This window comes from Miniopterus schreibersii, assembly GCF_964146895.1.
Source record: "Miniopterus schreibersii genome assembly, chromosome: 3".
Taxonomy (NCBI): Eukaryota; Metazoa; Chordata; class Mammalia; order Chiroptera; family Miniopteridae; genus Miniopterus; species Miniopterus schreibersii.
This window is the reverse complement of record NC_138103.1, coordinates 64,530,469-64,552,142: the sequence shown is the minus strand read 5'-3', so window position 1 is coordinate 64,552,142 and position 21,674 is coordinate 64,530,469. Positions and strand designations below refer to the sequence as shown.

General features: G+C 35.0%; 1 protein-coding gene across 1 annotated transcript in view; it reads right to left on the bottom strand.

The window, feature by feature from the left end:
• The window catches only part of AP3B1 (adaptor related protein complex 3 subunit beta 1), a 185,870-nt gene that overhangs the window by 55,044 nt on the left and 109,152 nt on the right, over nucleotides 1-21,674 (bottom strand). Inside the window, exons 18-21 of the mRNA XM_081131585.1 lie at nucleotides 21,355-21,463; nucleotides 15,731-15,896; nucleotides 10,186-10,327; nucleotides 1,506-1,578 (exon numbers count right to left, since the gene is read on the bottom strand). Of these exons, the coding sequence (XP_080987711.1) occupies nucleotides 1,506-1,578; nucleotides 10,186-10,327; nucleotides 15,731-15,896; nucleotides 21,355-21,463 (490 nt within the window). The remainder of the gene's footprint in view (nucleotides 1-1,505; nucleotides 1,579-10,185; nucleotides 10,328-15,730; nucleotides 15,897-21,354; nucleotides 21,464-21,674) is intronic.

Sequence of the window (21,674 nt, the reverse complement as noted above, 5' to 3'; positions counted from 1 at the left end):
GCAAAGGAACAGAGCAGATGAAAGGCAGGCAGGAGTCAGATCATCTAAAGTCGGAGAAACCTAGGAATATGAATGTTAATCTAAGTGTAAAAATACGCCACTACACTGAAGGGTCTACAACAAGAATGAAATAAGATCTTGCTAGTTTATCTGTAGGATAAATTCCAGAACAGAATTGATAACTCAAAACTGGTAGGTGCTTGCAATTTAAAGTATTGATATTGTTAAATGACTCCAAAAAGCTACACTTATTTATATTCCAATCAAAAACATATGTAGAATGCCTGTTTCTTTAAACCTTCGCAATAATGGATGATACTTTGCAAACTTTGCCAATAGGTGAAAAATGATGTAAACTTTAAAATCTTCACCAATAGGCGAAAAACCATCCAAATTTGGCTCCAATTTTATTTTAATCTCTATTAAGTATGTCTCTGTATCATACATTTTAATTTCTCTATATTAAGAATTTGCCATGAGACAGTCCAGGTAAATAATATAAATACAAAGCTTTATGTTCTGTTTATAAGAATGAGACAACCTACAAACATAATTCACCTCTAGCATGAAAAAACTACATTGAAAAATGACAGTAGTTTAATATTCATGAAATCTTCCTTGTTTACTCTTCTTCTAGTGCAAAATGTACCTACCAACAAAGTCAATTCCACTATTTCTCTCTCGCAATAAAGGAGGATTCAGGAGAGATGATGAATATACATCTGTGCACACTTGGGTTAGTATATTTGTTGGATTCTAAAGTTCTTAGAAGTGGATTTGCTGAGACAAGGAATTTTTGCAGTTAAAACACTAGTAAGTATAGCCACACAAAAGCTTTTTGTATCCAATTCTGTTCCCATGAGAAGTGTGACAAGTTGCCCACACCGGCATGGCTCAGCGGTTGAGCATCAACCTAGGATCCAGGCGATCACTGTTCGATTCCTGGTCAGGGCACATGCCCAAGGTTTCGGGCTCAATCCCCAGTTGGGGCATGCAGGAGGCAGAGGATCAATGACTCATCATCGACGTTCCCCCCCCCCCCCCAAAATCAATAAAGATATATTAAAAAAAAAAAAAAAAAAAGGGAGGGGTGTGGGAAGTGGAAGATGGTGATGTCCTTTATATTTCTAATTACTTTCCTAATTCCCTACCTCCTTAAGTTAGATGTCTCAATCCCCATAGCCAACGTTTAACAATGTAGAAGTTGTGATATATGGATAATTATTTACTAAAAACAAGTATAAATTACTAAAGAAAAAGATCTTCAAGCGAATCTGATGCACTTTTATTTAACTGATTATATTCAGGTGATACAAACTGATATGCTGAATAGATTACAAGAAAAGATACCAATAAAACCAATTTCTAAAATTTTCTTGGCATATTCATCTATAAATTGTTCATAATAGATGTTAATACATGTTGAGACATGTAAATGAAAGGTACTCTAAAAATAAAAAATATTACTAAACACAGAAGAAAAAAAATTAAATTTTAATACTTACAATCATCTAGATCCAGAAGTGAAACATCTTTGGTAACAGGATTTTTATCTTGCTTTGTTTTTTTTTCTTTCTCCTATAAAATAAGAAATATTTCATTCATTGCATGTTCTCTTTCAAAAATCTATGAGGCAGTCCTTAACGTTTCAAAACAAACAATTTTCCTTTGCAGTTTTCCAAGAAAAAATTTAAATTAAGTTTCTATATGGTTATGCAAAATGGTTTTTTTTAATCAAAATTTTTATTTCAGTTAGCATATAGTATTTCTTCTCCACTATGCAAACTATTAATTATTTTTAAATATTTTTTGTTTAAAGATTATAAAAGACCTTCAGAAGAAATCCTAACGGGAAATAATTATTTTATAATCTGACAACTGTTTGCTAACATGAAAATGTAAATGTGGCCCTGACTGGATAGCCCAGTTGGTTAGAGCGTCGTCCTGATACACCAAAGTTTCGGGTTTGATCTCCATTCAAGGCACATATAAGAAGCAAACAATAAATGCATAAATAACGAATCACTGTTTCTCTCTCTCTAAAGTCAATTTTAAAAACGTAACGTGGCTCTTCATTAGAAAGTGTGTATTCTTGAAAAAAATTTTTCAACAAGTTGATTTAAGAAAAAGAAACAAACAATAAGTGCTTAGCTCTGAGATGGTCAATGGCTTGTAATAGATTAGTCTTACTGAGATGTAGTTTGTGACATGCATGTACCAGGCACTTAATATTTCAACACTGGGTTGTGTCAGGCTTCTTCTGACAAAGGTATTCATTCAAATCTATAAATGACATTTCCAGGTCCCTGCTCTCTAGGGTTGAAAGGACTCACTTTCTTTACTGTTCCCTCTGGGGAGAGTATTAAAAGCACACCTGCACAGAACCAGGGCTTCCTCCCCTCAGATGTGCTTTTTAAGTCTACTATATTTTTGAAGCGTGGATAACCATGGACTAGAAACCAGTGTCTCTAAGCCTGAGGTGTTCACAATTTGCTCAGAGATTCAGGAAAAAAATGTGTAATCTTTAAATTAAATAAAGTGCAGTACAGAGTAGCATCATCAACAATTAAAGACCAACAAAGATTAGGGTGCTAAATAGATGTATTTGAATCAAGGCCACTTATCTTTATAATGCATACTTTTTTTTTTACATTAAATCTTCTCAAAATAAAAGCCAAAACTTATGGGTTTGCTAAAATGATTTTGTTCATTCATTCATTAATAAATATGTGCAGAATTTTTAATATGTATCAGATTCTGTGCTAAGCAATGGATGCAACACACCTAAGACAGACATAGGCCCTGCTTTCAGATAACTTATAATCTACCAGAGGAGTTTATAGCTTATTGTATACGTAAATTATGACAAATATGTCTGAAGTATTTTTCTAACCACAAAAGGTATCACTAAAGCAAGCTGCTACTACACCATGCATACATGAACAAGAGGAATACACCAAGTTGTATGTTAGGTAACATTTTTAAAAGATTTTATATTCTGCTTGTTTTTCCCCTATGCAAATACTCAGAAAAAGTATTTTCAAGGCTCACACAATAATAAACATTAAAACACTAACTAAAAACATCAGCACTGATTTTTTTCCTCAAATTAATTATTTCTGCCACTGAAAACTCCAAATCAACTAGATGGGTTTTAATTTTCATTAGTAACTTATAAACAACATTTGCCCCTCTCTCCATACCTCAAATGAATAATTTCTAGGGCTAGGGAAAAAAAATAGAAGTGTTAGTTTTGAAGCTGAAATGTAAAAGTTGTAAGTAGCAAAGACAGGCTTAGAAAGCAAACAGCATCTCAACTAGAATATCATTCTTGTGAAAAAAGAACATATACCAAAAAGAGCTTATCACCATGTGACTTATCAACATGCTATGCTGAGCACAATGGGTGTAGCTTCCTATAAGCTACAATGGTGCATGACTGTCTTTATGGAACTGTAACCTCCCTACCTGAAAAATTAGAAACCTTTCAAATTGAGATAAAGGTAAAGCTGTAGGCAAGTCTATACCTTATTTTCTACTTCACAGCTAAGATGTTGTAACAATGTCTATTAAATATACATCAGGTCACATACAACACAGGACAGAGCTGCGTGTGAAATTGGTATAAAACCTAAAACAGGAAGAAAAAAGGCTTTCAAAAGGAAAGAATTTCACTGAGTTTCTGAGAAGAGCAAATAACCAGTGACTGAAGTACAACATTAGCAATAGATAATGGTCATTTCTACTAAATTGAAAAAGCCTTGCATTCTGAATCAAAGCTATAAAAAGCTTCATGATGTGTTTGGCATTCCTCTCTTATGTTATATTTCATTTTTCATTTTAAAAAATCCATAGTAAGTTCAAAACATTTTCATACTTAAAGGATCTACTATAAAAATAAAAATCTGAATTCTAAACAAAGAAGTTAAGAGCCCTATTCCATCAAACATTTCTCCATTTGCAATTCATCTTGGTAATAGAGACAGAACCTGGGTAAATGCATATAGGACTTGAGGCAGGAGATTTTTCTTGCTCAATGCATAATTCATGTGCTCCGCCTGCAAAGTGTGTAAAATGAGAATTTCACACCGCAGCATGAGCCATGGAGCTGCAGAGAAAAGGCAGATGAAATCATATTTTACTGTGTGAATTTTATTTCTTACCTCCCCAATATTTATACAAAACCATCATTGACAAACCAAACACATTGACAGATCACCCACTGTTTCCATTGTGTTAGTACTTGAGAAGAGATCAGGCAGAAACACAGACAATTTGTTTTTGTATATTTTTTTAAATAGAGAATTAGGTTTTTAACAGCTGAGTGACTATATTAGACTTTTATAAGGACAACAGTAACTGATCTTAAAATTTCACTACAAAAATACTTAGTTATCAATTCATCATCCTCAAATCTCCATTTTGTTTCTACGGTATTCGATTATACACCTCAACACATCAACATCTTCAAAATGAAATACAAAGTTACAGGGTTAAGAAAATGATTTCTTTTTAATATATTTCATTTTAAATAATAAATAAAAGATCCTAGAAATTCTTATTAAGCTCCAAAGAATACAAACAAAATTATGTAATAATATATCTATAAACATTTTTTATGTATTATGCAAGTTCATTTTCATGCTGATTTTTAAAAAAGCAAGTAGGAAAAAAAGATCTTACACAACAAACATCATATATGCTTCCTAAGAGGAAACTATTGTAAAGAAGTTTAAAATTTTAAACTACAGAACAGGATAAGTAAGTTTGTTAAATCCATATCGTGCTTTGAAATCAACAAAAATTCAAGGCTAATTTTTAGCCTCACACGGCAAGATGTTTGCATGAAATACTTTTAATTAGAATTACCAACCAAGGACAATTTAAAGACTCTCTTGCCTTCAAGTCATCTAACAAATTTGATTTTAAAAGTCTGAGGCTCACACACTGTGCTTTAAAACAAAAGTACATTACCGGTAAATTAAGACTGCTTTATAAGTTAAAAATTAGTCTAAACTGTTAAAAAAAAATCTTCCCTATTAAGTTGTATCTACTTCAATAAGAAAGCTTGCTTAATAGCACTTAATATTACTTAAATATCTCAATTGAAGTGAAACAATATTTCTGTTCTGGAAAACTTAAAATATGAACTAAACTGGGAAAGACAAATCGAAATTGCAAGGCTTTGAATTGTAAGAGTAAAAACCAATATTCTACGATATTCACATACGTTATATAATTGCAACATACATAAATACTTGTGAAAGTATTTATGGTACCAAATGGAAGAACATGTGTCCTTCTGGCTATATCAATCAAACACAAGTAAAATTTGTTTCCTATATCTCAAATAGGGAAGAAAATAGTTCCTTTCACTCTTATCCATAATCTATCTCAGACCACATGCCAAATTTTCTTTAAACCCAATTATTTGGAACAAAAGAATTATTTCATAAAAAGGATTAGATTAAAATTAAAATACTTCTGTATCATATATATTTCAGAAACAAACACCTAAAATTAAAAACATGCTTGCCCATCAAAATAATTGTAACTGAAAAACAATATAATTTTCTTTGGTCATTACTGACAGTATCTGATCTCAAATAAGGACTCTCAATCACTAATACTCTCAAACAAACATAACATCAAATGTATGATTATAGTTTTGTGTCTTATGAATCTGCTGGGGCATGGTGTCAAATGACAAACACCTCAGGGACATAATTCAACAGAAGTTCTCACCCTTTGACTGTCCCTACACTGTTCACATGAGGAATACCCTCTCATCAATAACGTTTTTTTTATTTCATGACGAAGTGGAGGGACCACCCTTTGATAAGGGGCTACTTTGTCCTCAGCTTATATTTCCTGTAATGAGAGAAAGTATAAAAGGAAGAACAAAGACATAGAAATGGGAAAGCATATAGGATGTTAAGAGAACCATAAACAGTATATTGGGATCAGAACACAGGAAACACAAAGGGGGTTAAGCCTGGAAAGGAAAGTTTGGACATGCTAGTCTGAGGAGTCACTGAACTTGAATGATAATGGGGCATCATTATAGGTAATGTGAGCATTAACCTGGCAGCTACACAGAAGGACTGGGGTTGGGGAAGCTCTGAGAATGACCAATGGCAATGGTCTATGAGTGAGGTAATGAAGAACTAATCTAGAATGGTGGTGGTAGAAAAGGAAGAAACAGATATGAGAAACAATACACATAATTTCTAAGGCTTGGCAACTAGGTGAACATACAGGATGAGGGAGGAATCAAAGATGATTTTGGGGCTGCAGATCTTGGAGAAAGAATTCTGGTACCAAATGGTAGAACATGTGTCTTTCTGGCCATATCAATAGGTTTGGGAGACCAGCGGCTCCTCACAGATCTAAGAATTTCGTTTGAATTTGGGAAGAAAAGTTACAGCTGCTGTAGGGACTTAGAGATATTATTATGGAAGAATTCACACAAAAATTTTAGTTAAAACTATAGGAGTGAATGGGTCTCCCAACAGGAAAAACTGTAGAGAAAAAAGAGACAAAATAAATGAACTCCCTTGACCTTGTTTGAACTGAGTCTGTTGGCGTGGCCCTGGTGAGCAAGGCGACACGGGCCTCAGCGCACAGCGCTACCACGCGCAGATGACGCGCCACAATGCCTTGGAAAAGCTGTGTATGCTAAGTGCTAACTTTGGGGCAACGTTCACACTTCGGGTCAGAAGGCGATAAAAGTGAAGCAATTGAAAGACTGAAAGGTCAAAGAACTAAGAAAAAAAGGGATGCAGAGAGTTTGAAGTAGTAGAGGAAGAGCTGTAAAAAGTTCCGAGAAGGATAATTACTGAGAGGAGGGCACTGGGTTGGGTGAAGATCACAGCTGACTTTTCAGAGAGCAGTATTTGTAAGAAGTGATAAAAGTGAAAACCAATTTCAAAGGGACTAAGAAATAATTGTGTTAAGAGGCAGGAGATGGAAACTATCTAGATTATTTTTCTAAACTCTCATTGTCACACTCTCTCCATCTCCGTCTCTCTTCGACTTTCTCCTCCCTCTCTTTAAATGCTGGGAAAAACTTGAGTGCTTTGGTTGGCAGAAGCATTAAGAGAGAAAAAGATGGGTGGTGCAAAGGAAGCAGGTGATTCTCAACAAAACAAGGTGAAAAGGTAGTAGGACTTATTCTTGGTCAAGTGGATAGGATCACTTGCTCAGAGCAATTCAAAGAAAAAGGAGGGCAAACAGATTGAGAGGAGAGTAGTAGGAGATGCTCACAGCAGTTGGCAACTCAGTATCCTACAGAAAGTGGATGAGATCACAGGCTGCAAGTAAGGGGTCATCCCTGAATGCTGACTTATAACTTGAATGGTATAAAAAGAGTAAAAAAAAATTAAAAATACAGGAGATATAAGAGTTATAAAAACATTTTTGTTCCTTTTAGCACTGGTGTTCTATAATGCGACTATTGTTGGTCTCTCATGGAATTAAAGTTCAAGTTAAAAAGTGTTAACGGTGTTTTATATTTATATAGTGCTTTACATTGGTTTTCCATACTTGATTTTTTTGTAACAGCACCTGAAAGAAGGAGAGTAGGTATGAGCACCTCTACCTTAGAGATGAGGAAACTGGAGGGTAAAGACATTACCTCCCAACAAGCACAACACCATGCCTGTCCCACAGGACAACCCCATTCAAGCTACCCCAGGTTCTCATTTTCATGTTTAATATTCCCAGGACACGTCCAGATAAAAGAAATGGGAGAGAAAGAGTAAGAGTAGAGTTTAGTTTGGCTGCAGGTTTAAGGCGTATGGATTTTCAGTACTAAAATACTGTAATGCTAAATTGAAGTAAAGCGCCCACCATCTGCCTTCATTACTCATCATTTAGAGCAGAAGCCACAAGATGTGGTGCAAGAAGGGCTCTTCTACAATTACAGACTTGCCTATTGTTAGAAAATTGGTATACTTGTAATTGCATGGTATACTCCAAGTCACTCAGAAAAAACAGAAAGAGAAAAAAACAGTTATGAGGTCTCTAAGGTGGAGAATATTCCAACTATAAATTAAAATAAACCACACTGTCTATTGTGGACAGGAAGAAGCATTCTATTAGAGAGAAAATAAGCCACATAAGCAAAACACATAGACACGAAACTACTGACAACATGAGTAAAGCCTGAATTTCTCGAATCTTGAATCACTGCAATACTTTAATACTGATATTCTACAGTAAAATATTTTCAATTATAAAGAAATTTAATGTGGTCTTTGACAGTCTTTGACAAACAAGAACCAACTGAACTGCTGATCTGGGGCATCTCTGTGGCATTTTTTTTTAAAAAAAAATATCTTTATTGATTTCAGAGAGAGGAAAGGAGAGGGAGAGAGAGAGAGAGATACATCAATGATGAGAGAGTCATTGATCGAGCCCACAACCGGGGCATGTGCCCTGACCGGGAATCGAACCCCGATCGCCTAGGATCCCAGGTCGACGCTCAACCGCTTAGCTATGCCTGGCCAAGCCTCTGTGGCATTTTAATGGGGTTTAACGCACTACCTCCAATACTAGACAGGCTCTGAGGTCTACACTTTATCAACTTTTACAAAACTTCGTAAGAATAACTCATTTTAATTCCACCACTTGACAGTCACTGACTTCGTGTTTAATCATTTTTAAAAACACTGATTTCTTACTATGTGTTGTACTTAATTTCTAAAGCTCCTTTAGAACACTTTAAGCATTTTTTTAATTTAATGTAAGTAGGAAACAAGAAGGTATCAAACTCACTATGTAATAAGTTTTTATATGAGGCCAGATTAATAAACCTAAAGATGTTTTATGTAAATTTTTGAAACAGAAATCTTAGATATATAATATATAGACACAAGTTTTAAATATAAATTCAAGTTTAAATGGGTTTTACTATATGCAAGAATATTTGAAAGATGGTAAGACAAATATTAGCCAATTTTTAAACATGCTTATTCTTTAACAATAAATCTCTAGATAGAGGAGGGCAATTATATACTTCAATGGATTTATTTTCATCCTTGGCTACTCAGATGACTTATTAAAGAAATTGTTAAGTATAGAACAAATAAATGAAAAAAACAAACAAACCCATTAAGTACAATATTTGTTTTTGGCTTCAAATATTCTTTTATAATATAAAAAGTATTTTTTATTTCTAAAAGAGATTTTATTAATAATAAATGTTAAGTTTCACTGAATTGCTTTTCAGAAAAAAAAATGAATTCAATTTAAAGGATAAGACATGACCACATTTTCAACATTTGGAATACAGTTTATTTTTCAAAAACTGCATTTGAAGCCTAGCATCAACATGATCCATTTATAGGAAGAGAGTAATAACTAAAGGTCAGAAAGGTATGTTAGGTCTGAATTTTGTATGAATAACTACATTTTTGCAATTTATACTTTTATTTTTTTTGCTGCTAAGCAGACAAGGTTAAGGGTTAAAAATGTATCAAAAGCGTTACCATTCTGTTACATAAGTGGTTCTTACCTTTGTTTTAAAATTATGGCTACTGAGTCTTTATTAGTTAAAAAACATATATAGCTTTGATTAAACCTTTAAAAATATTCTATTTCCCAAAATACCTGATATTTTTAAAAAGGGTATTAGTCTCAATTTCTTATGCCACATGTACATTTCTATTCCTTTGCTCAATACTACTTCTGCACTTCCTTTTACCTCTCCTTTAGCAAAAGCCTCCCTTGTCATATCCTAGCCAAGAACAACAAAGGCCATACTCACAAATACTGAGCTCTCTTATTTCAATGGCAAAGAATGAGGCTACATGCATAGCCCATGGACAGATATAGTGCGGGAAGGCCTGGACAGGGGCTGGGAGGGGGAGGAAAGGCTCACTGGGGGCAAAAAAGGAGACATCTGTAATACTTTCAACAGTAAAGACAAATTTTAAAAAATGTTTCTAACTTCTCTGCAGGGTTGAGTTACAAGGGAAGCGATTATCTAGAAAAAAAAAATATATAAAATCACAGGTGTGAATGAAGATAAAAGTTTATTTTAGTTGTCAGTGACAATGTTAAATTCCTTTCTTAGTTTCTTGATTTTCTACAAAACACTAATTTTCAGAAATATTTATTCTTAATTGGGAAAAGGCTATAAAAATATTTACTTTAAATTACAACAAATGTGTAACCTCTTACCTTAGTGACTTTTCTGGATTTAGATTCACTTTCTGATTTTGATTCAGATTCTGAAGAACTGTCTTCCATTGAACTAGATTCAGCACTGGAAGAATCTGAAGTTTCAGATTTTTCATCTTTCTTTTCCCCATCTTCAGAATCACTATGTATAATAATAAATTTTGAAATATCAACTTTAAATTCTTTATATAAACAAGCTTAAGTAATTTAAAAGGTCAAATGACAAATGTTACTACTTGTCCATTCTGCCTATAAATCAGAACCTTCACTAGAGAAGACTATTTCACTGAGAACCACTTCTTTTTAGTATTTAAAAAGATGATAAATGGGTTTAAAATCCCAGAACGTATTAGTGAAGTAATAATAAAGGTTGTATTATCTATAACCAAATCAGATCCCATTCAAAAACAGTTATACCACATCACACGCCCTCAAATGCAAAAGATCATAAAATAACCTAAGTGATAACCTAAGTAGAAAAAAAACTAATAATTAAATGTTTGATTTACCAGGAATATATATTAGGTGTTAACAGTAACAACTTCAAAGATACTTAGGCTGATTTTAAAAAGCAGTCTCAAAATACTGTTTTTTAATAAGTTGAAGTATTTATACATGCACTTTTGCTAAAATAACCTGCATTTTATAAATTTTTCTGTCCAAGAAAATTACTTAACTATGTTCCTAAATGTGACTCTAAAACATAGAGAAAATGTTAACCAGTTCAAAAGAGAATTCTTCTACCGCACTAAGGCTTACTTAAAAAGATAATAAAATATAAACTTTTAAAATACCAAATGATCAAACCTAAGCGCTGATGCCGTTCTTTTATTTGTTCACTCCCTCCCTCATTTATCAAATATTTATTGAATGCCTACAATGTGTTGGCCCTATTAGGTGCTGAGAATAACAATGTTTAGTAAGATACAGATAATCTCCATGTGCCTTCCTTACAGTCTACTGTCCACTGAAGACACAGAGAAGTGGCATTGACAAAATATGGTAAGTAATAAAGTATAGTGTATCATAAGAACATGTGGATGGGTAACTCAACAAACTTAATGAAGACTGGGAAGGCTTCCTAGAGGAAGAGAAACCTAAGTTGAGAAACAGGAAAAGGCAGGCAGAGGGCAGGGAGAAGCTCTCCAAGGAAAAGGACAGCACCTGAGATTGCCAAAAAGTCTCACGAAGAGAGATGCCTTGTGGTCTTTGACATTTTCTCAAAACTGAAGGTCTAGCTCTCTTTACCGTGTATGTGTGTTTAAAAATGTATCTTTTTTTCTCCCTACCTAATCCCTCCAGAATTTGGCAACTCTTAATGAATGGCATTATTTTCATGGTGATATGTTTGTTTGCATGAATCCATAAGAATCTGTTCTCTTTATAATAGGACACATAAAACCAGTTTCCAATTGTGGTTTTTATTAACAAAGATTTTGACTGAAAGTCATGATTGAGAGAGACATCCCTAGATTGGATGTCACCAGAAAGCTTTAAGGAATTAAGATTGACTTTGGAAGATGATAAAAGGTACCTTGCTTATTCAAATGGTTTCATCAGTCCTTCCAGGTAAGAAACGAAGGTTGCTTTCCTGGGAGATGGCAGAGAAAGAACCTCAAAACATTTTGGGGGACCTCAAGAACTTGAGGAATTCACCCAAATCTAAGCCTGACGGCAACTGTGTGGCTTGGCTTCTTCACCCTGAAGGGCTAATTAAAGCTCTATCTGGAGATTCCTTATGGGATTCCAGCAAAGATTTAAGAGAGCCTATATGACCAATTAGTATTCTTGTTGTGTTTACGCAAATAAGCAGGCCAAGTTGAAGCTGGATTTAGAGCAGCAAATAAATTGGTCCTAATTGGGCTGTTTCATAAAAATGTGGATGTAAATTTTAGGGAGAGAAATTGTGTTTTAATAGAATCTATAATACATAGTTGTGGATATTAGAATCTAATTCAGGTAATTGTATTCAAAATTTTATGTGTCACCCATAAACTGAACTGAATCCTGAATTTTTTTGTTTTCTTAAATATTTGGATACAACCCTCCAAACTAATGTTTCATTTTTCTTCCATCCTTTGACTTGGAATTATTGAGAACTAAAAATTTTTGTTTCTGAGCTTTGTACTTATAAATTACAGCCAAAGGAATTGATATGACCTTGAGAAATAGCCACAACAGCTTAAACTTAAACAATCCTAGTGACTGGTATTGTGTGAACCATGCAGAATTTACATCACCAGAGATATTCAAAGTTCAGATAAGGAGGATCTATCAGCTTGTCACTGCTTGTTTTCATTCTAGCAAAAGAAACTGATGCCCAGCTGGGCGTGGCTCAGCGGTTGAGCGTCGACCTAGGATCCTAGGCGATAGGGGTTAGATTTCCGGTCAGGGCACATGTCCGGGTTGTGGGCTGCAGCCGATCAATGACTCTGTCATCACTGATGTTTCTATCTCTCCCTCTCTCCCTCTCCTTTCCTCTCTCTGAGATCAATAAAGATAAAAAAACACACAAAAAACTGAGACTTACATCTAAAAATCTTCTCAACTGACCGCATTACAGACTCAGAAACTGATTTATAATTTGCTCTGGTCATTAACCTTTGTCTTTTTCCTTCTGTTTTCATAGGTATACCCTTATTAAATACCCAATTGCTTGTTTACACAATATAGGTCTCACTTTGGGAGCCCATCTGCATCACAGCCTCCTGAAATGGACTCAACAATTTAACTGAACTTATTTTCAGCACTACATAATTAAATCAATGAAATATGGAGCAATCTACCATCTTTGATTCTGGACACAACTATTACATATCAAGATCATGATGCTTTGGGGATTCTGGCCCATCACTACTTCAGAAGAATCAGCTCATAGAAGCTGTTCCAGTCTCAGGTCCCATTCCCTTGTCTCCCCCAGATCAGGCAGGAAGAGACTTCCATACCCTACATAGGCAGGGACCACACAGCCCTTGTCAGAGGGAAGCAGTTACTGAAGACCAACCGTCCTCCCTTATCAACCCTAAAAGATTTCAGGATGGATGTTTCCCAGGGAGAAATGAGATAGGCTAATCAGCCAGGACAAGCAGAAAGGGAAACTGAGACAGTTAAATGGACAAGCAACTTACAACCATCTAGTAAATCACAAAATCTTACCTTCCCTAGCAAAGGGCATTTAAAAGTTAATGGTTTTATACTTCTCTTCCCAACCAAAAAAGTAAATAGTTTAAATCGCCCTATCACCAAATAAATCAAGTTCTGGCATAAAGATGAAGAATATCCTACTGAGATCCTCCCCCAAGGCCTTCCTCCCCGAAACTTCCAGCCTTTAAAACCCTCAAGTCAATGGGCCCAGCGGGTGTTATCCCTCTCAGGAGCGGCCCGAACCTTTCCCTTCCCCTCTCTTTTTCCCCCCAGGCGTGTTACCTTTGCCTTTCTCCCTCCAGAACTCCAAGGGCCCTTCTGCCTCTGTAACTTGTCTCCTGAGCCTACACAGCCCAGATGGCTCACTTCTACCTGTGTAACTTTTTACACAAACTTCCTCTTATGATTTGAAAAAAAAAGAAGAATCTGTCTTGTGCCAGGAATGTTAGGAACTTCATTCCAATCATCTAATTTAGAGATCCCACCATATTTTTACTGGGTGCACTATTATCCTATGATATCCAGCAAAGTGAAGTACCTTGCTCAAGGACACATAGCCAGGAGGGGTAGAACTATAATGCGAACTCACGTCTGTTTTACTCTAAAGACCATATTTTCCCTACTACACTGTAATATCTCCCTTCAACTTTAAACACCTAGGAGTATAAAACTCAAATTTAGTCATAAATAATTATGATTACCAAAGGGTGGTTTTGAAGATACTTAAACATCTCTAGCTTTAAAAAAATATCATACAGTTATACACTGGCCAAGTTTAAAAAACATTCTAAGAGACAGGCAGAAAAACACATGGGGAGAGAGAATGGTGAGGCAAGGGAAGAATCGATATTTCCTAGAATTGATTTTTTGTGGAGGAAATATGATTGCTGTTTATTAAAAATGGAGTCATGGTAACATCTCAGAGCACATGTAATTATATTTGATGACTAAAAAATATGTTATTTCTTCCCTTAGCAAAAAATAGCAATTTATAATCCCCAATTCAATGGTTAAAATATGTACTTAAAAGTACAAGGTTAGAATGCATCTGAGATTTCCTTTGATGTAATAAACAATTCTTTTAAATTCAAACATGGGTAAAGAGAAAAGTCCATTTCTGAAAGAAAAAAATGATGAAACTAATCTAATACATAATTATAAATTTCTAGCAAAGTGGCTTTTGCTATCTGAAAAGATATTTAGTGCACTGAACCAAACTTTCCTTTCCTAGAAATAAGATACTTTTTATAAACTATGTAATCATAGCTATTCTGATATTAAACCAGAAGTACAGAATTTCTCTCAAAGGCAAGGCTATTACTAACTCCTTCGTTGCAACAAGTGAGTAATCCTGAATATACTTAACTTCTAGCTTTTGAGATAAGATTTAAAGGTATAAGTGTTATTTTGTTATGATCACTCAATTTTGATGGGTAATTACTGTTTACCTTACTGCTTAGAGTTTCAGATGTTAATCTAATGAAAAGAATTTACTGGTAACTAGCTTTTTAACTTTGCAATGATGAAAAGCCTGTATTAATTTAACCTACAGATTTCATTTGTTCTGAACAGGAAAAACAATATAAATCACTTTTAAAATCATTAAATCCTGACTTAAATTAATAAAGTCATAATTAGGGTATTATGCTGTGTTTGTTATGGAAGTGGCAGGGCGAGCTGCTTTAATTACTGTCTGTAATAAAAGGAGCAGAGAGCGTACTGCGCCCCAATCAGTGCTGTCAGCCACGACTAAGCTGGGCTGCAAGCTCATCAAGGGAGCGGGCAGCAGGCTCCCAAGGAAAGGGCCATGATGTCTGCAGAGGCCACTCGCTGACAGCAGTGAGGAACACAGACTCTTACAATCCAAGGTATCAGCCCCAATTACTCAAAATTTTAATGACACTTTAATACACCATAATGTTGTTGATAATGGGAAATCTTAAAAAGCGCTAACACTTAAATATCTTATGACCGTCTTCCTTCACAGCCCCTGACTCTAATATCTGGATCATAATCTTTTTAATATAACATTATTTAGAAAAATCAATTGTCTTAGTTACATAATGGCAAAGTGTTGAAGGGTTTAATTTTAGCCCTCAGCAAAACTGCTAGGAAAGGTAATTAAGTGTTTCATACCTACTGCCTGATCACTTAGCCTTCCAAGGTTATGCCAATTTTTAAAATGTAGCCCCAAGATTTGTTCAAGTTCAAAATGAAAACTAAGCATTGTAAGTAGTAGAATAAGGTAAACTAGTATTCTAAATTAATTTTACAAGATTTAATATCTGCTCAGGAAAAAATACACACTTATTTTCTCACTCTATAAGTTAAAGGGAAATGTTAACCTGGCAGAAAGTACCACAGAATATTTTTTGAAGAGAATTCTGACAAAATAATTTACCCTTTGCCTTTGGCTTTGGAGCTGCTCTTGGCTGTTCTTTTGTTTTCCACGTCTGACTCACTCTCACTCTCACTCTCACTCTCACTCTCACTGGAGGAGTCCTCGCTGCTGTCATCGCTCCTGTCTCCTTCCTCATCTTGTTCACTTTCACTTCCAGATTCGCTCTCTGAAAAACAGAAGCAGGTGCTCTTTGATTTATAGGCATTTACTTATACATAAGGACACACGTAACTGTCAATATTTATCACAAATGAAACCAGATGTTGAATTTTAGTTTCCTGGCCCCGCTTGTTAACACTATTTCCACACTCCAGTCATTCAGACTTCGACTCCTGCAGCAAGGTGAGTGTGGAGGGACGCCACAGACCAAGAAGGTGCTCTGGTAATGACTGGGAGAGGCAAAGCAAAGATGAACCAAGTCAGTAAACCCAACCGGAGAGAATCTTGCTTTTCAAACCCGTAAGTATCTAGCTATGGCAAAAACTTTTTTTAAAGAATGATATAAAGATGACATAAGGATAAAAAATAACTTTAATTCTTCTATTAATAATAAAATACAAAATTTTATTTAGAGAAGAAAAAGGTAACAAACAGTTGAATCTTAAGAACAAATTTTGAGAGGGAATTGAGTCATTCAAATCTTCTCAAACATTTCTAAATTCAGAGGAAACAAGCAAAATTACTAATTGAAGTTATTTCTTATTTTAGCTAGCACAGAATTTTTCCATAGGTCAAAAAGATGGTAAAGTTACACTGAAGAATTTCCCTTTTAATTTTTTTATGTATAAATTATGGTATACTAGGGCTCTGTAGAAGTGCTTCATATAGCATATTTATGTGTATTTTATTTACTTATTTTTTTAGTATATCTTTATTGACTTCAGAGAGAGGAAAGGAAAGGGAGAGAGAGAGCTAGAAACATCAATAATGAGAGAGTCATTGATCGGCTGCAGCCCGCAACCCAGGCATGTGCCCTGACCGGGAATCCAACCCCGATCGCCTGGATCCTAGGTCGACGCTCAACCGCTGAGCCATGCCCGGCTGGGCTTTATGTGTATTTTAAACAATGATTATAGGTACAGAATTGTATTCTAGATAAAGAGGACTAACTATTGTCCCTGCCTTGCTCTATCTGATGTTGTGTCCTTAGGCAGAAACATAACCTCTAGTTAAAATATTATTTTAATTGGTTAATAATATCTATTTTATAAGGACTGACTTATGTATCACAAAGTAAAATGCTAGGAGTGCCGATATTCTTTTAGAATAGCTTTTATTGGTTAAAAGCATGATTTCTCAAGTTTGAATGTCTGGTTCAAATCCTGCCTCTGCCACTTTCCGATTACAAGATTAAGCAAGTTACTCAAACTCTTTGGGTCTGAGTTTCCTTTTCTACAAATGAGAATACTACTACTAGCTACTTTATAGAGGTGTTATGAAGATTAAATGATGTGAAACATGTAAAGGTGGTTAAGACATGACAGTGACTGCTACAGGGTAAGGCATTCATTATCATCAGCTTTTACTAAGAGCAAAATTTATTTTACCCAAACTTTACAGAGACAAAACTGCTGAATAAAGATATTTTGAATTTGCTGTGATATTAAAGTTGCACACAAATACAGGGGTTGGCAAAAATAGGTTTCACACAATTAATAAAGTAGGCTTATAATTAATAAATAATAATACGAGAATAAACTATGCTTCACATACAACAGTAAACCTACTTTTCCCCACCTCTGTATGTATTAACTCAGACAGTGGCTTACACCATAAATTACCAAAAAAGAATTATAGCATCTAAATTACTCTCATGCTAATTACATGCAGGTTCCCCTAACACAAATCTGGGTCCATTTCACTTCAAGCATCATTACTTAAATTTTCAAGTTAGTAAAATGCCGAGGGAATTTATTTTGAAAAACCTTGCTCACTTGGAAAACAATCTGATAATTTCTAAGAAGAAAATAAATCGTTTTCTAGGGGGGTGGTTAGGGTTGGGGTTAGGGTTATGGTTTTGAAAAAGGTTAGCCTATGGACAGGCATGAGCTTGTGAATAAATGGAATGGAGACAAATATCCATATGGTACACTTAAATATACAAATAGGTCTTTCTCAATGGTATACATTCCTGAAGTTCTGATATTTTAGCAGTAAATCTCTGAATTGAAGTATTTTCTCCAATTCTCAGCTTATTACTTTATTATTATTTTTATCTTTATTTTTGAAAGAATTACAGATGTCCCCTTTTTCCTCCATTAGCTTATTACCTTGGAAGTTAATGTACCACTGGTTAATTTATCATATACTAAAAAGCTAGATTCCCATGCTGAGTCATTCCCTCATACAGCAGAGGACATCTTTTTCAGGCAGACATTTACCTTCCAAACACCTTTTGCCTAGGGGGGGAAGAAACTGCCCCACTCTGCTGGTAAACCTCTTGATCCACCCTGTGGAGTTTCTACAGCCTGAGGCTCATTAAGAGACTGAATAACAGCCTCTGGGTGCTTTTTATTTGCCTGATTTGCTTCTGGACCCAGGGCTTGGAAAAGCAGACCTTGGTGTGCATCTTGGTCTTGTCCAAACACACCCTGCCCCAGCATAGGAGACCAGAAGCTGTGGAATGCGAAAAACTTCAAACAAGGTACTCAAGGCCAGTCACAAACAGCACCTGACATTGGCCTGCACCTGAGACCATCCAAAAGACTGGGAGTCCTAGCAGATCTAACTAATACACAGAAAAAAATCCAAACAGGCAGTCAAAATGAGAAGACAAAAAAAATAAGCCCCAAATAAAAGAACAAAATAATTCTCAGAAGAACTAAATGAAATGGAGATAAGCAATCTATCAGATACAGAGTCCAGAATACTGACTGTAAGGATGTTCAACAGCATGAGAAAAGAAATGGAAACTATGAAGGAAATTAAGAATGACATAGTAGAAATAAAAAAAAAAATACTGGAAGGAATAAGCAGCAGATTAGGGGAATCTGAGGATCAGATTACCAAATTAGAAGACAAGGTAGAAAAAAATCACTTAATCAGATAACCAAAAAGAAAAAACAATTAAAAAAACAAGACAGTTTAAGGGAGCTGTGAGACAACATGAAACGTAACAATATTTACATCATAGGAATGCCAGAAGATCTAGAAAGTGAGCAAGGGTTAGAGAACCTATTTGAAGAAATAATAGCAGAAAACTTCCCTAACCTGGCCAAGGGAAAAGTCACACAAGTTCAGGAGGCACAGAGAGTACCAAGCAAGAAGAACCCAAAGAGGCCCACGCCCAGACACATAATTAAAATGCCAGAAGTTCAAGATAAAGAGAGAATATATTAAAGGCAGCAAGAAAAAAGAAAGCTGTTACCTACAAAGGAGCTCCCATATGGCTGTCAGCTGATTTCTCATCAGAAACTCTAACGGCCAGAAGAGACTGGAATGAAGTATTCAAGGAAATGCAAAACAAGTCTCTGAAACCAAGAATACTCTATCCAGCAAGGCTATTATTCAAAATAGACAGTGAAATAAAGAGCTTCCCAGACAAAAAAGGCTAAAGGAGTTTACCACCACCAAATCAGCATTTGCAAGAAATGTTAAAGGGACTGCTGTAGTAAGAAGCTGAAACAGAACAAGAAGCATAGGCATAAAGAAATAAAATGGCAATAGATAAGTACCTATCAATAATAACCTTAAATATAAATTAGATGCTCCAATCAAAGGACATAGGGTAGCTGAATGGATAAGAAAACAAGGCCATATATATGCTGTCTACAAGTGACTCACCTTAAAACAAAAGACTCACACAGGCTGGGGAAAAAAACAAAAAAACTTCTGGAAGACTTTTAAGGAGAGATTGACAGCAATACAGTCACAATAGGAGACTTTAACACCCCACTGACTTTAATGGATAGACCTTTCAGACAAAAATCAACAAGGAAACAGTGATTCTAAATAACACAATAGATCAGATGGATTTAACTGACATTTACAGAACATTTCACCCCGAAGCTGCAGAATATGCATTCTCCTCAAGTGCACATGGGACATTCTCAAGGATAGACGACATGTTAGGACACAAAACAAGTCGCTAAAAGTTCAAGAAGACTGAAATCATATCAAGCATCTTCTCAGACATTTTACACCATGGAATACTATGCAGCTGTGAAAAATGAAGGATCCCTTACCTTTTGAGACAGCATGTAGCACCTAGAGAGTATTATGCTAAGCAAAATAAGCCAGTCAGAGAAAGACAAGTATCACATGATCTTACTCATATGTGGAATCTAATGAAAAAAATAAACCGATGAACAAAATAGATCCAGAGACATAGAAATATGGAACAGACTGACACATCTCAGAGGGAAGGCGGGGGTGGGTGGGGAAAGATTAACCTAAGAACTTACATACATATATGCATAACCCATGGACAAAGACAATAGTATGGTGAAAGTCTGGGGTGAGGGCGCAGGGGGGAGGGGATCAACGGGGGAAAAAGGGGACAATTACAGTATTTTCAACAATAAAGATAAATTAAGAAAAAAAAAGAAAGAAAAAAGTACAAATTGGTTGTTATAGAACAGGCATAGGGATGTAAAGAACAGCATAGGGAATATAGTCAATAATATTCTAATAACTATGTATGATGTCAGATGGGAATGAGATTTATCAAGATGATCACTTAGTAAGTTATTAATGTCTAATCATTGGGGTATAATGTCTAAACTAATATAATATTGTATGTCAACTGTAATTGAAAAATAAAAAGTGATTTTTAAAAAAGCATCTAATTCTATCTCTTCATTTATCAGATATACAGAAAGTAAGTGCCTTATTCAATTTTCAAAGCTAAAACCCAGGACTTCCAAATCCTTCTGATTTAGCATTCTTTTCATTGTATATGGTTGCTCTCAATCTTTTAACTCTTTGTTTCTTTATAATACACAAAGGATTAATTTTAGCTTTATCTCCATACAGGTTCATGTAAAAACAAAAGTATAAAATGGATGAGGAACACACTGCTCAATATTTAAAATAAACTTTACTTTTTTTATAAAAGAAAGTTACTTTTAAAGGCACCACTATAGGCTTATCAAATGTAAATCATATTTTTCAACACACCAATGAATATAACAGGCAGTGTGGGTTAGAATTCAGAAAAGCATGAGTTTTTTTTTTCAGTTCTATCATTTACCACCTATGTGTCTAAGAGGCAATGTCAAATAAGAAGGGTTTGGAGCCCTGACTGGTGTGATCAGTGGTTAGAGCGCTGTCCCATGCACCAAAGGGTCGCAGGTTCAATTCCTGGTCAGGGCACATACCCAGGTTGTAGGTTCGATCCATGCCCGGGGCTTGTGTGTGAGGCAACTGATAGGTGTTTCTCTCTCTCTCAAAAAAAAATAAAAATAAAAAAAAATAATAATAAATTTAAAAAAAAAAGAAGGGATCTGAAATTACTTTGAAAACTAAACAGTGATATACAGTATAAATGAAAGGAATTCTTGTAATAGCATAAACTTTTTAAAATTCACTTGTTGAATATTATGTACTAGGCCTTTATTGTTTTGTTGGAGGCATATCATGTAAGTTATAGTGAATAACATTTTTAAATAAATTATAAAGCCCACCACTGTCACTGCTGCTATCAGAAGAGTCCTCTTCCTCCTCAGATTCAGAATAAAATTTCTTAGCAGGTTTCTCTTTCTTTGCTTTTCCTGATGGAGTCCATTCTTTAGCCTGTTTAAAAAATAAATAAAAGTAAAAATGTAAATATAAAGGAATTCTCACTGATGGATTCAGTCATCTGGCGAACTTAATCATTCAGAATACACTGTGAACCCAGAAGGAAGTTTAAGGCCTCAACAGAGAAGGTACTGTGACAACTCCTGGTATTAAGGCTGATTCACCTTTACTCCTCAATAGAGGAACACAAACTCTCAGGGCCCAT